The sequence below is a fragment of the Lupinus angustifolius genome, chromosome LG11 (genome assembly GCF_001865875.1).
Source record: "Lupinus angustifolius cultivar Tanjil chromosome LG11, LupAngTanjil_v1.0, whole genome shotgun sequence".
Taxonomy (NCBI): Eukaryota; Viridiplantae; Streptophyta; class Magnoliopsida; order Fabales; family Fabaceae; genus Lupinus; species Lupinus angustifolius.
In genome coordinates this window covers 7041565-7057323 of record NC_032019.1, presented here as the reverse complement: position 1 = coordinate 7057323, position 15759 = coordinate 7041565, and the positions used below count along the sequence as shown (strand labels likewise).

Below are 15759 nucleotides of genomic sequence, written 5' to 3'. Positions count from 1 at the left end.
CATCAGAACATCAAACTGCAGATGTCCTAACAAAGCCTCTGTCAACATCCAAGTTCCTTTCAATGAGAAAATCCCTTAGAGTGACAGATGCTTTGTCCTTAACTAATAAGTGTATCTAAATCATTGTTGTTCTTTTACTTTACTGTTATAGGAAAAGGGGAGTTCCTTTTCAGGGGGGTATATTAGAATTGTTAATATTGCCAGTTGGCAAAACTGATTGTACAAAACAGTTATGCCCTAATGTGCCTCTACTCTCCTATAAATAGGATTGAGTAAGCACTCATCTAACAAGATTCTGAAAACAGAAAATAACTAACCTAAAGTTAGTTACAATAACTGCTCTCTCTCTTTCTCTCCTCTCTTCTCATTTTCTTCAAACAAAAAAACATCTGAAAGGCCGTTTAGGACTAAATTCATCTAATGGCTTCGCCTAGAGCTTTTCTTGGTCTTCCTTTAATCGTTGAGATATCCTCCATCTAACCAACTCGTCTAACCAGGGCTTTTATTGATCTTCCTCTCACATGTCCAAAAAATCTTGGGGGTCATTTTACCATCTATTCTTCAATATGTGTCACAACTCAAACCAGCTTTCCCACACATAACGACATGTATGTTTTCCAAAACATCTATTAGAAAGTTAAGACAAATGGTGACAATATCGTATACAAAGTTTCTACACAATAATAGTGAATCAAGAGAATTAACTCTTAGACATCTTGCTAGCAAAAAGGCACCAACATTAATGAAGACAATATGCCATAATATACCTTGGGAGAGGAGGTTCCACAGCTCGGTCCTTCATTTGCTCGCTTCCCAAGATTAATCTGAACTGAGATGCTAGCCTGTGATAGATCTATACCAGCACTCTGTAGTGCTTGAGTCAGATTATTAAGCAACCTGTTATTAAAAAAAATATACTTGTCATTAAAAGCTGACAAACAGACTTTTAAACAAAAGCTATAAGATTATTCTAATTAACATCGGCAGAAAGAAATCCATCTAAGCCGTTTTTGGAAAAGCACCTACAAGGTGGAATATGGTTCACAATAAGTCAGCACATTCAACCGAATTACATATTTGCTAAGAATGTAATAACATCAGAATCAAGAACTCCAGCTTATAATTGTTTTACTCAGGATCATCGGAAACCTTTACAACACTGCAAGCAACAACATAGCAATAATGCCTTTCAACTTACACAAATGCTAATTTATATGAGTTCATATAGACTGACTAACTATGGTTTCTTTATGTCAACTACATTCCACGATTTTAAGAAAAGAACAAACTAATGGGATGCCTGGTTATTCAACATTTCTTTGATGCATAAATGAACTAGTGGTGTGCAACCTACCATCACAAGACAACGACCAAGCAACTAGGTTCAACAACCATCAAGTGGCATAAAAATTAGGGGCAAAATGCAATTTAGCTAATTCCTCAAGGAGTAACAAGTGGTGCAGATAAGTTTCCATTTGACAATTTCAATTTAAAAAGCGAGGGGCCATCAATTTGATAATCTCTCACTCCCTTAACCAAGATGAAAAAAGCCCAAACTCTTACTCCCCTTAGCCAAGATGAAGAAGGCTCCAGCTCGACTTTTCTTCTCCATAATGGTAGTACACAACTTCGTAGAATGAAATGTAACAAATACGGGGCATAAAACCAACATAAATGTCATGTTTAAAATTTCAAATGTCATAAAACTATTGAGATCATCACGAACCTTATACATTGACAAGTATTATTTTAAAATTAGAAAAAGTTTAATTACTTGAGATTTAAAAAAGGAACTCCGCTACTTAGATTTTTAAAACCATAACAAGAAGACAAGTTTTTTCAAATAAAAATGTAGTGGACATCAAAATCAAACAAGCCATACAATCATAGATACTTTTAAAATAAAAATAAAAAAGTAACTACCCACCCTTGGGAGTATACACTAGAGATGCTAATTGTCCCTCCTTCAACTGTCAGTTCTTCCTGCCGGGTCTGTGGTTCACTAGTGGCTGGGTATTCGATTGATTGTGCATCAGAAACAGTTCCCTGAAGAGGATGAGCAAGTAAATCATCACTTCTGACAGGAACTGACATGTTGGAGTGCATAGCCATGGGTAGAGGTAGTCCCTTGCTAGCCAAATCAGGTTGCCTCTCTATTATTTTGTTGGCAATATCCCGGCTCTGATCAGGATCTATCATATTGTGACTCCCACAAGGCATGGTTGGAGAGATACTAGTATTGCTTTCATCAAACTTTCCAGGAAAAGGTGATACTGGACCTGAACCGTTCTTTACAGCTTGAGGTTGCCCAACAAAGTTTTGGACACGCCAATGACTATTTCTCTGTGCCATTAAGGTCAGTAAGAAAGTTAAAACAATAAAAACTTAACTATTAATTTAGGTCAACCTTCATACATATTAATCTATAATATCAGTTTAAGTACTTAAGTTCAACCAGAGGACTTGAAACAAGCCCCTACGCAAGATGGCAACAAATCATAGCTCCCTTTAATGAAAATAAAAAATGGAGCGGCCCAAGCCCAGCGCACAAGACTCTCAGTCAATGAGGTCTAGGGAGTAGGGGATGTACACAACCTTACTACTGCAAGTGAATAAACTATTTCCAAGATTTGAAATTGCGGCCTCATGGTCACTAAGCAATAACCTTACTGTTGAACCATAACTAAAATAAATCCTGTTAGGGAATCAACCAAATACCCATATGCCAAATACACAAAAAAGCTAGAATCATTTAGCGAGGAAACTGAGATGTGGAGACTATCATGAAAAATCAATACAAGAAAAGTAATGAATCAAATAATTGTGATCAATTTGACAAATAATATATATGAAAAGTAGAAATCCAGACTGCGGTTTGGACAGATATAATGAACAAGAAATCAAAAGTAAAGATGATGTTGATTTTCTATTTCACTCTATAATACTCCCTATTTGTTAATTTTCACTGTTAACTTTTATGAGTGCTAATATCTCTGTGCATGATGGGTTGGCCAAACATGACATCATCAGCTTTGCAAGCTAGACACGTGTGTTCTTGGCTAACTGACAAGTATTATACACTCAGGGATTTGTATATAGTCAAAAGTATAAGATCCTAAGGGGATCAAAAAGTATAAGATCCAAAAACTTTATGGTTTTTCTGACTTACCCATGGCATCAATTTTGAGGGCTCGGGACTCCAACCTGGATATGAGCCTTCATACTTTTGTACCTTCTCCTGTAAGTACTGAACATATTCAATCACCTGCAAATAAACAAGATAAACCAAAAGGTTCTAAGATATATTCCCAACCAATTTAAAGAAAAGATAATTATAAAATATTTCTCGGACTACATTACAATGTACCTCTAATAAGAAGGACGCTGTGTCCCTCTTTTGATCACATTGAGGTATGAGATCCCTTAATATCTGGAACCTGAAAGAAAGGGTCACCAATGACAATCTCTAGCTTACTGACAAATTATGGAAACTTCAACCTAAAACACTAAAATTTCAAGTTCTCAAAAGATTATTTTACAAAAAAAACCAGTATATTTTTTCAGACTTTGTATCAATCATAAAGAAAAAGAAAATACACAGAGCTTTGTAACAAATTGATTTCACTCTTTTACACTCACATCACATCATCTAAGTAACCTTACAATCATTAACATGAAGAGTATCACCAACGTGAAGAAATACCTAAAAGAAAAAACTTTTGCAGTTTGCTTACAACCAATTCGTAGCATGATGTGTTAAAACAAAATTAAACTGAGGCAATAATATTAAAAGAACCACATCAACTTAAAATTGCTGAGAAATCTATCAACTTTTACAGTTGCTATCCATCAGATAAACAGCATTGTGTTTCAAAGAATCAACAATAAACAATTAAATACAATTTTAAACCATCCAGTGACAATAATAAGCTACAGCATAGTTTCTTGATTTATTTTCAAGCAACTACACTAAAACACTCAATGCATTACAGCAATCATTTCAAAACACTGCTTAATATACTTATTGATAAACCGAAAAACCAACATTTCAATCTAGGGGTTCAACATAAAAAATAGTGCACTAAACTTATGAAGCAAATTATTCTATTGCACATACCTCTCGTTTATCTTGCTTCTTCTTCGCTGCTCAGTTACCGAATGTTTTGATCTTACTGCACTAGCCTTATCAACAGCTTTTGCATCTGCGTTAACAACCCATACCCTCAACATAAGAACTCCAAATTTTAACTTCAAAACACAAATGAAGCCAACCCCACATTTCATTTGCTTAAAAAAACCTAATTTAAACCTATTAATTAAATTCACCAAATTTCCAACAAAAAAAAATTAACACAGCCTTATACAATACAAAGAAACACCCGATAATATGATCTAACTCTAACATAAGAACAAGGTACACATTTTGTATATGAAATCAAAAGGGTACCTTTGTTGGTGTTATTGGGGTTAGGGGCAGAGGAATGGCCTTGTTTCTTAGAAGAACCGAATTCATCTTCTTCGTACTCGTCCTCTTCCATGTTCCCTTTCCCTGCTCTCATTTTTCTACACAAAGGGTATCACGCAGCGCTTCTGAATTCCAAAAAGAACACAACTTTAAGAAATAAAAAAAGAGAGAGAGAGAAACAAAAATTGGAGATCGAGAAAATGAATAAATAAAAGAGAAATTGGGAAAGAGGGTTTTCGATTTAGAACCTTGAGGTAGAGGAGTTGGTCGGAGACAGAGAGTGTGGCGTCTCCGGCGAAGGGAAAGGAGATGAGTCAGCACCGGAGAGAGCAAGAGGGATAGCATGTGGTTGAGCACATGCGCGTCTCGTGAGCGTTATTCATTTCCTAATAAACCAAAACTTTCTTATTTTTTTCTTTGCTTTCTTAATAATTGAATATTATTATATAATTAACATTAAAAAAAATGAGGAGGATGGTTTAAACTTTATATTAATTACACTCAATTTTAGATATTTTTATATTCAACTGACTAAATGAGCAAGTGCAACGAGTGACGAGAGAGAAAAAAGAAATATTAAATAATTTTCAAGTTTCATTAGTTGAATCTAAGAAAATAAATGACGGAGATTTAGTGTAATGAATGTAACAGGTAAAAAAAACTTTATATTAATAACATGTAAAAAAATTTGTTTGTTTAAATCATATAAACTTTTGTTTTTATATATTAAGTTGCTTTTAAATATTTTCTTAATAATTAAATACAGGGTTCTATTTTTTTTATCTTAAATTGTTAATTTTTTCGTTTTTATTCCTAGTCTTATTTTCCTCATTTAATCAATTTAACATTGTTTTTGTTAACACATTAGTTTAACTATTAAAAAAATTAATAATACTATGAGTTTTATATATAAAATGAAGTTTATTTATCATCGACTTTATAATCCTTGTCTGCACCATCGTCAAGATGATATTGCCTTATGAATCAAAGTCACTAGGTTACAAAATGTAGATGTACTAATATGAAACAAAAAATTAAATGAAGGGATTGAAATGAAAGAAAAAAAGAAAATATCAGAATAAAAAATAATTGAGTAAAAGATCAACCACATGCTAATTTAATACGCATGTTCATTTCCTAATAAAAAAAAGTTACATCAAGCATGTTCATACAACTTCAACCCTTTTAATCACTCACGCTACAGAGAATTTAGCATGCATGATAATAATTTTCAGGATGCTATCTAGTACTTCTACATAAATCTACTCATAAGAAAGAAAGATAATAAATCTAATAAAAATAATTTGACTGGTTTCACTAATGGATTATAACATAAAAGATACAATGCTTATATATGAAATAAATCACCATTGAGATCAGTCCCACAGGTTACATAATCACATAACTGAATATTCTAGAATTGAACATTTTATTTAATCAATAGATATCATATCCCTCCCTTCAGAATGGGCCAAGTACCCTCTGCAGTTTGTAGTGAAAAAATACATAAGAAAGAAACTAAAGGCAATTGATCCATGTAATACATCCTGTAACCAAATTGAATTTCGACAATTATATGCTTAAGTACATACAAAAGTGAGAGAATACATTTGATAGTATAAAAAAAATCATCCTCGACCAACACTTGTAGACTTAGCTTTCAAGAGTAAGAGAATATCTTTAAAAAAACACTACAATCCTCATGTCACTGGATTCAAAATTGATTATACATCGAGCAAAAGAGATACACTAAAAATCTAATTAGCCACTAATTAAATTCAAAAGAACAAATCTGCCTTTTGTTTTATGTTCTTCTGCCTTTAATAAATTGGAAGATGGGTTTGAGTAAGAAAGAATGGACCCAAATTTTAATGGGTGATGAAGTTAGTATAGGCCCAAAAATAAAATGATATTCGACCGAGTCTAAGCACAAATTATTACGAAGGGTTAGACCATTTTCTTAATTATTTATTTCTTTTTCTATTTTTATTTTCATTTTATATATTTTTTTGAAGCTCGAAATTCATTTTTTGTTTTCTTAATGTGTTTTTAAATAAAAATAACTAAAAAGTGACTACTTGTCCAAATAAAAAAGTGACTAGGCCTAACTAAGAAACAACTACTTTTCCTCTATGATAAGCTGGAGGACCATTGGCAATAATATTTAGCCATTCTCCTACCTAACTCAATGTGGTATACATAATTTTTATGATGTGATCTAAATTAACATGTTTTAGTGCGTCCAACATCTTATTTGACATTTTAGTTCAAAGTTAATTACACCATAAATTAGGAGATTGAGATTCTTTTTCACTACTAGACTCTCAACTACTTAATTGGTCTATTGACATATGACATAAAAATAAAATCGTGGATATTATGTGGAGACAAACCTAACTCATAAGCGGGTGGGGTTTGTTTCCATTATCGGGAGAACATCTCCTGTTCTACTTTTTGTACCACTTTATATATTATTAACTTTGATTGGTTGAAAAAAATTATTGAAGTTAAAATTGTAATTATTAAATATTTTTCTGGTGAATCACGCCTCCTGCCATATAGAATGATACAAAATAATGGAATAGGAAATATGTTTGTATAAATCGCGGTATTGGTGTCTAATAGCTGTCTGCCTGGGTGTCCAACTTGCATTCTTACGGGACCAAGGTTGCACTGTCTCTGATATGAAGTTGAAAATAGCATTTATGGCTGCTAATCAATTTTCAACTTGTTAGCCACCTAAGTTTTTTTTATTCTTGTCTTGACATTTAAGTCATGTACCTAATTATAGAGGGATCGGATTGGGACGTTAACTTTCGTCGTAAAATGTCATAGAGGAGATCTAAAAGTATAGTTGAACTTAAAAGTGATTGCTAGTTGTCGACGATTTGTTGACTAGAGAGGCAATGATTAAATAGAAAAGTAAACAAACTTTTTAGTCTAGCACGTGGTTGGGAATTCCAAATATGAATGCCAAATGAGTCAAGTTAATGAGAAAAAGATGTATGTAGATAAATTATATAACATTTATATATTATAATTGTATCTTCTATTATTTATGTTTAATTATTATTAACTCTTAAGAAAATATAAATGAATGATGAATTAATTATATATAAATCTTTAACATATAGTATATAGATATTATATTCTAAATTATAATGTATAACATTTGTATGTGACTTTTTTTGGATATGTTTATAAGTGACTTTTTTTTGTTATGTTTATAAGTGACTTTCTTTGTACTACTAAGATAATCTCTCACCTTTTGATCAAGGAATTAATTCTTCTTGAGATGTGTGATTACTCATTCTAATAAGTGTTGCTCACATGAATTGAATTTTTGACTTTTTTTACATAATTAGAAATCTAGTGGAGTTCATACTATGGTGAACGAACATAATAGCTATATCTTGTGAAGTTCGTCTAATGTATTTTGTATTGGTGAGGGGAATTAGATTATAAATAACACTCCGATATGAGTTATCTTATTTTTATTCTACTCTATCATTATGTACTAATATATGAATATATGATGTTAGGTTCACTTACTATAAATTATCTATTAAGTTGAGAAAGAATAATGTTTGGGTTTTAAAAATATTGAAAATATTAATACATAATTAGTTTTTATAATATTTATTTAAAAGAATGCACTTTATATGTCACTGCTCTAGTGCTCTTATTAAAAGTTATATCTCCCAAATTACTCAATTGACTTGATTATTTCAATACCTTTCTATTCTAATACTTATTACAAAAACTCCAGATACTTTTAGCAAAAAAATAGGTTGATTTGTCCTTAATTTTTTTTTACTTCAGATAATGTTCTTCTTCTTTTAGCTAACTTCTAGTTCCATCCTTTAGTTTATGGGGTGACACTATTAATTATTTGCATACATGAGAATTCTATAGTATTATAAAATTTCGGCTACAGACTAGGTTGAATAAGAAGCTAGACATTCAATTCTTACCAGTGAAATGCAAACCTTGATTTTTTTGATAAAGAAATTGAACACCATTTATTGTGGTACAATAAAGCTTTTTGGTGACACTCCATGTGGATGATGTGTTGGTTTGTGGAGGAAGATGTTTATATATGGAAATTGGGAAAAATTATATTAGGTACTATTGGAAAACAAAGATATCAAAAAGAAACAAAACAACAATAATAACAGTTAATTGATTAATTGAGTAAGTGTTAATTGATTAATTAGGTAAATATTAATCGATTACACTATAGTTAATCGATTAAGTGGGTAAGTATTAATCGATTAACACTATAATTAATCGATTCAATGGTTAGAAAATCAAGTGGAGCATTCACTGAACAATTCTTGTAATTGTCACGTTTTACACATTTAACACATGTTGAAATTATTTTACAACATGTGTTTATTAGTTTGTTAGAGAGTTAGTTAAGTTAGTTGCATTTATAACATACCACTTGATTTCTCCCAACCTTTATTATTTGAGAAATAATGTAAGCACTAATATTGTATGATATTTATACATTGTCATTAAATCATTCACCATTTATTTTTAATCATGATTGACTCTTCAAAGAAATAATATAAATTAATGGTAGATAATGTTAAGTTGTTAGTATAATTTCATAGCTTGTAGTATAGGAAGAGCTGAGCTTAAATTGTAATGAGTTGGGCCTTGTTGTAACCAAAAGTTGCTATTAATAGAAAGAGGTAGTTAGATTGGTTGTTAATCCCAATCTACAATTTTTCAGATCTAGTGTACACTCATTTCTCATTCTTTAATCACTTTCTTTCTTTCTCTCAAGCACAACTTACTTCATTCATGAAGATATAATTCTAACAGTGGTATCTAGAGCCATAACGATCAAAGAAGCTTGTGGTGGTGCCTAAGGTGGTGCAAGAAACTTCAGAAGTGAAGCTCACAGAAGTGGTCTAGCAGGGACTTGGTGATAAGGAGTTGTTAAGAAGGAAGAAGAAGATGACGACTTCAGGTGGATTTGCGATGAACCTACCCATTCTTGATGGGAAGAATTTTGATCACTAGAGCATCCATTTGAGGGCCATCTTCAGGTTCTAAGAGTGTTTGGATATGGTGCAAATTGGAGTTCATCCACTCAATGAGAATCCAACAGAAGCACAAAGATTGGAGCACAGGGATGCAATGAAGAGAAATTGTAAGGCAGTGTTTCTAATACATCAATGTCTGGACAAGGCAAACTTTGAGAAAATCTGAGCTGCAACTTCTGCCAAAGATGCTTGGGAGATTCTTGACAAATGCTACTCAGGTGGAGTGAAAGTTAAGAAAGTAAGGCTGCAGATGATGCACAGACAGTTTGAGTTGTTGCAGATGGATGATCAAGAATCCATCTCAGAGTACTTCACCAGAATTCGTGCCTTGACCAAATTGATGAGAAGTTGTGGAGAACAATTGGCTTATCAGAGTATTGTTGAGAAGATTCTCAGAACCCTCTCTGCCATATTTGATCATGTAGTAGTGGCAATTGAGGAACCAAAAGACTTAGAATTCCTAACTATTGATGAGCTACAAGGCTCATTAGAAGCACATGAGCAAAGGTTCTTGGAAAGGCTAACTGAAAGACAAACTCAACAAGCCTTAAGTGTGCAATTCAAGAAGAAAAGTAACTCTACTCAACTTGAAAGACACAACAAAACTAGTGGAAAATGGCATGGAGAGAAGAGTAGTGAGGCTGCTAAAACAAGTCAACCTGATCATGGAACTCACAAGTATGATACATCCAACTTGAGTCATGATATTGAGTTTAGAAGTCCAAATGCAAAGAGAAGGAGTAATCTCAACACAAAGAAAAAGAAAGATAAGAGCAAGATTCAGTGCTTTAATTGCAACAACTAGGGTCATTTTGCATCTGAATGCAAGCTTAAAAGAAGAAACAAGGAATCATAAGCTAGATTAGCAAAAGATGAAGAATCTAAAGAAGATGTATTGCTAATGGCTGAAGAGGTGGACTCAATATCAGATGAAATCGAAATTGAAAACTCCAATACAGAACTGACTGAGATTGAATCAAATGAAGATGCTCTAATGATGATCACAACCTAGTAGGACCAACACTCATCATCAAACAACTGGTATTTGGATACAGGATGTTCCAACCATATGACTGCTCATAGAGAATGGTTCACATCTCTTGATAATTCAGTAAAGACCAGAGTCAAGTTTGAAGATGATAGTTCTATTAATGCAAAAGGGATAGGCAAGATCCTGATTAAAAGAAAGGATGGTGCAGTCTCAAGTGTTAGGTATCAGTGGCGGAATACACCTAGAAGGGGGATTGAATAGGTGTGGCAGAGCTCAAGTTTCACTTTTGGGGGTTTTTACACACTTGCTGAAAAATACCCAGTTAATCGATTAAGCAGTGTTCATAACAAAACTAAAATGATCAGAATAACAACTTGCACAGTTATTAACCAACACACAAATAAATATACAACATATACTTTTATGCAAGATTAACAAGAACATAGCAAGGAACAAGCATGCAAAATATTAGCTCCAAACTTGCATTGAAACATCTTGCAATATAAAAGAGAAAATGATAGAAAAGTTTGCGCAATGATTTTATCCTGGTTCGTTTTGCTGTCCACTGTAAAACTATATCCAGTCCTCCCCTCTGATCTGGGAGATTTTCCTTCTTCACTATAGAACACAATGTATGTTACATACACGCTTCCAAATACAAGACTTAAACACTTCTTTCTTGGAACCCAAAGAACTTCGTCACCCTTGGTTTGACCTTTCCCAAAACCGCCTCCAAGAAAACCTTTCTTACCGCGATTCGGCCCCAGCCAAGGTATCGTTCTTTATCCCAAGACCTCAAAGTCTTTGTGTGAAGAACACCTTACCTAACCGCAGCTAGGATTTTCCCAATCCTTGAATAACAATGCTTTGAGTTATGAATGAGTACTTAATACTCAGATATTACAATAAAGATCAAAGCCTAAAACCTAAGCAAGAACTCACAAGACGTCCTAGTCTAATATGAATGTTCATGCATGAGGTTTATGAAAATATGCAATCATAAAGAACTATCTCTTTTTTCTTTTTAAGAAACACAAGAATGATGCAAGAAAGCTTTTCAAAGAATCATGCAATATGAATATGAAAACTAAAGCCTTAGCATGATCTAATTTTTCTCATAATTCAACACTTTCTTAATAGATTCTAACAATGATGATTTATCTCTTTTCTCTGTGTTTTTTCCCTCTTAGCTATTTCTGTAATTAGCCAGTATTTATACAAAACAAATTTTTTCTCTAAAAACGGTTTTGCAATTATGCAGTTGAAAACAACAGAAAATACTCACGTTAATCGATTAAGCCATGAGGTTAATCGATTAACCAGTGTATTTTTAATACATGATTAAATGGTAAACTACTTATATGATATATATGCAATACATGATTTCCAAATATAATACCTTTAATGCATAAAATCAATGTATAAAATACATGAACCTAATTATCATATACTTCTAGATGATGTCTCATTTTAGTGGATTAATTACTTTATTAAGTAGTGTGAGACTCACACCTAGGTTTACCTAACCTAGACTCAATATCTATGACAAACATCCTAGACTTCTAAAAAGATAATGAAGAATTATAACATAAGTCTAATAAGACACCACTTGAGCCCTCAACATGTTGATTGTTGAGCCATCTTCAAGCTTTAATTAATTCCTTGTCTTCATCAAAACATAGGCAAACATTGCTAATGCAATGCTTGACATTTTGCACTCTTATCAAGCATTACAAATGTGTTGTATGTACCTAAGATGAAAAATAATCTCATAAGCCTTGGACAACTACTTGAAAAGGGCTATAAGATGAGAATGGAAGACATAGTCCTCAAGATTTTCAACAAAGAAGGTAGACTAATCTTGAAGGCTCCTCTCTCCAACAACAGGACCTTCAAGATAAGAATTCACCTCAGTGATCACAAGTGCATAAAGTCAGTAGCTGATGAAACAAGAACATGACACCAAAGATTCCGTCATCTCAATCTCAAGAGTCTAGAGATGTTAAGCAAAAATGATATGGTGATTGGACTACCTGAGATTAATCCCTCCACCAACATATGTGAAGACTGCATCACAAGCAAGCAGACCATAAACAAATTCACATCACAAATCTCAACAAAGACTAGCAAACCTCTAGAAGTAGTATACACAAATGTATGTGGTCTCTTAGAAGTTCAATCCATGGGAGGAAATAGTTATTTTGTGACCTTCAAAGATGATTTCACAAGAAAGCTTTGGATCTATCTGATTAAAAAGAAGAGTGGAGTGTTTGAATAATTTAAAAACTTCAAAGCACTTGCTGAGAATCAGTGTGTGAGAAGATTATTGCTAATAAGAAGTGATGGATGAGGGGAGTATGTCTCAACAGAATTCCATGATTTCTGCAATAAAGAGGGAATCACACATGAAGTGATAGTACCATATACACCTCAACATAATGGCACAACTGAAAGAGTTAATAGATCTCTCATGAATATGGTGAGAGGGAAGTTGAAGACAAAAGGTTTATCCAAGAAATTTTGGGGGGAAGCAGTGGTCAATATAGTCTATGTTGCAAACAGAAGTCCTACAAAGATATTAAAAGGAACAACACCTGAAGAGGCCTGGTCAGGAATCAAACCAGATGTGAAACACTTTAGGGTCTTTGGATCAATCTGCTTTAGACATATACCAGACAACAAAAGGAAGAAATTGGATGACAAAGTAGAAAAACTCATCTTCCTAGGGTATCACACAACTGGAGCTTATAAAATCTTTGATCCAAAGAATAAATCCATATTGTATAGCAGAGACATCAAGTTTGATGAGACTCAAGCCTGGGATTGGAATTCAGCAGGAACTTCCTCAGAAAAGGTGGGTCAAATGAACATAGAAGAGACTCATGAGCCACAAGATGATATCATAAATGGGGAGAATATCAGTGATACAAGGGATAGACCTCAGAGACAAAGGCATCTACCAACCAGGCTGAGAGACTATGAAGTATTTTCTAATACTGCAATCACAACAAATGGTGATCTAGTTCATATGGGAATGCTGGCTAAAATGGAACCAATTAACTTTGAACAAGCTATAAAGGAGACTTGTTGGATAGAAGCTATGAAGGAAGAGATTGGATCAATTGAAAGGAACAATACTTGGGAGCTAACAACACTGACTAAAGGGAAGAAAGCAATTTCAGTCAAATGGGTGTACAAAGTGAAAGTAAAATCAAATGGAGAAGTGTCTAAACACAAAGCTAGATTGGTTACAAAAGGCTTTCTACAAAGACCAGGCTTAGATTTTGATGAGGTGTTTGCTCCAGTTGCAAGAATTGAAATTGTGAGACTGGTTGTGGCAATTGCTAGCTCACTAAATTGGTCCCTAAGCCAGCTAGATGTAAAATCAGCTTTTCTGAATGGCTCTTTGGATAAAGAGGTCTATGTAACTCAACCTCAAGGATTTGTAATTCCTGGACAAGAGTCAAAGGTATAAAAGTTACACAAAGCTCTATATGGACTTAGGCAGACATCAAGGGCATGGAATAAGAGGATCGATGACTTCTTTCTGAAACAAGGGCTCACTAGATGCAAATTTGAGCATGATATCTACATAAAAGAAGTATCCACTAAAGCATCAACAGTAATATGCTTATATGTGGATGTTCTCTTAATCACATGCTGCAATAATGAGGCAATATAGGATATAAAGACAAAATTGAGGCTGAAATTTGAGATGTCAGATCTAGGAACACTTGCATACTTCCTAGGGATTGAATTCATAAGAGTTAGAAGTGGAATTCTGATGCATCAGAAGAAATACATCTCAAAAATTCTTAAAAGATTTGGGATGCTCGAATGCAACTCTGCTACAACACTAGTTGAAGTAGGCAACATCCTATGCAAAGGAAGCCTTGAAGAAGAATCTATTGGCCCAACATTATTTAGACAAATGATAGGGTCATTTAGGTATGTATGAAATTCCAGGCCATATATAGCTTATGGAGTTGGGTTAGTTAGCAGACACATGGAATATCCTAGAGCCTCACATATGCAAGCAGCCAAGAGAATACTCACATACCTAAAAGGAAGTCTAGATTATGGTGTGCTTTTTCCTATAACTAGACAAATGAAACAAAAGGCAATATATGACTATACTGATGCAAATTGGTGTGGAGATAAAGATGATAGAAAGAGCACTACTGGTTACTTATTCATATTAGAAAATGCATCAGTTAGTTGGAGCTCAAAGAAGCAAGAGGTAGTGACACTTTCATCCTACGAAACAGAGTATATTGCTGCCTGCCTAGGAGCTTGCCAAGGCTTATGGTTGCAATCTCTGCTCAATGAAATAGGAGTGAATGCTAATGAAACAATGATGATATTCGTTGACAAAAAATCATCAATCAATCTATCCAAGAATCCTGTCCCTCATTGGCATAGTAAACACATAGACACCAAGTACCATTTCTTGAGGGATCAAGTGGAGAAGGGAAATTTGGAGTTAGAAATCTGCACATCCTTGGATCAGCATGCTGACATTTTTACAAAGCCACTAAGAAGAGAAATGTTTGAGAAACAAATAAGAAATGTTTGAATTAGGGAGGAGTGTTAAGTTATTAGTATAATTCCATAGCTTGTAGTATAGGAAGAGTTGGGCTGTAATTGTAATGAGTTGGGCTTTAATTGTAATGAGTTGGGCCTTGTTGTAACCAAAAGTTGCTATTAATATAAAGATGTAGTTAGATTAGTTGTTAATCCCAATCTACAATTTTTTCGGATCTAGTGTACACTCATTTCTCATTCTTTAATCACTTTTATTAGAGATCACTAAGCCTTTTGTATTGGTTATTTTAATGTTTCAGTTTGTTTAAGTTGTTGTAACAATCTGAGCCACGTGCCCTCCCTTTAATCTCTTTAAATAGAGGTTATCTCTTTTGTAATAACTCAACAAATTGAATATACAATTTCAGTAACTGCAACATTAAGAAGCAGTTACTTTTCTCTCTGAATTTTTCATTCTTCTTCTTTCTCAGTTACGTTTACATGGTATCATGCCTCTAGTGGCTCATGTCTCTGAAGATCTTGGTTCTCCTCCTCCTTTCATGCCTTCTCCGCTGCATTCTTCTCCTCTTTCTCTCACTCTTCCTCTTCCAACGACAAAACTTACGGAGCATAACTTCTTAATATGGAAACAGTTCACAGTTGCGGTTCTTACGTCTAATCGTGCCTTCCGATTCGTTTCTGGTGATGCTATTCCAGAATGA

At 33.7% G+C, this 15759-nt stretch overlaps 1 protein-coding gene across 2 annotated transcripts in view; it reads right to left on the bottom strand.

The window, feature by feature from the left end:
- The window catches only part of LOC109361152 (transcription factor BIM2-like), a 9986-nt gene extending 5115 nt beyond the window's left edge, over positions 1–4871 (bottom strand). Inside the window, exons 1-7 of one of the 2 annotated variants that reach the window (XM_019606490.1) lie at positions 4714–4871; positions 4448–4612; positions 4118–4202; positions 3368–3437; positions 3170–3265; positions 1928–2343; positions 768–897 (exon numbers count right to left, since the gene is read on the bottom strand). In XM_019606490.1, coding sequence (XP_019462035.1) covers positions 768–897; positions 1928–2343; positions 3170–3265; positions 3368–3437; positions 4118–4202; positions 4448–4559 — 909 coding nt within the window. In that variant the 5' untranslated portion in view covers positions 4560–4612; positions 4714–4871. The remainder of the gene's footprint in view (positions 1–767; positions 898–1927; positions 2344–3169; positions 3266–3367; positions 3438–4117; positions 4203–4447; positions 4613–4713) is intronic. The other variant, XM_019606489.1, reaches the window with a different exon arrangement.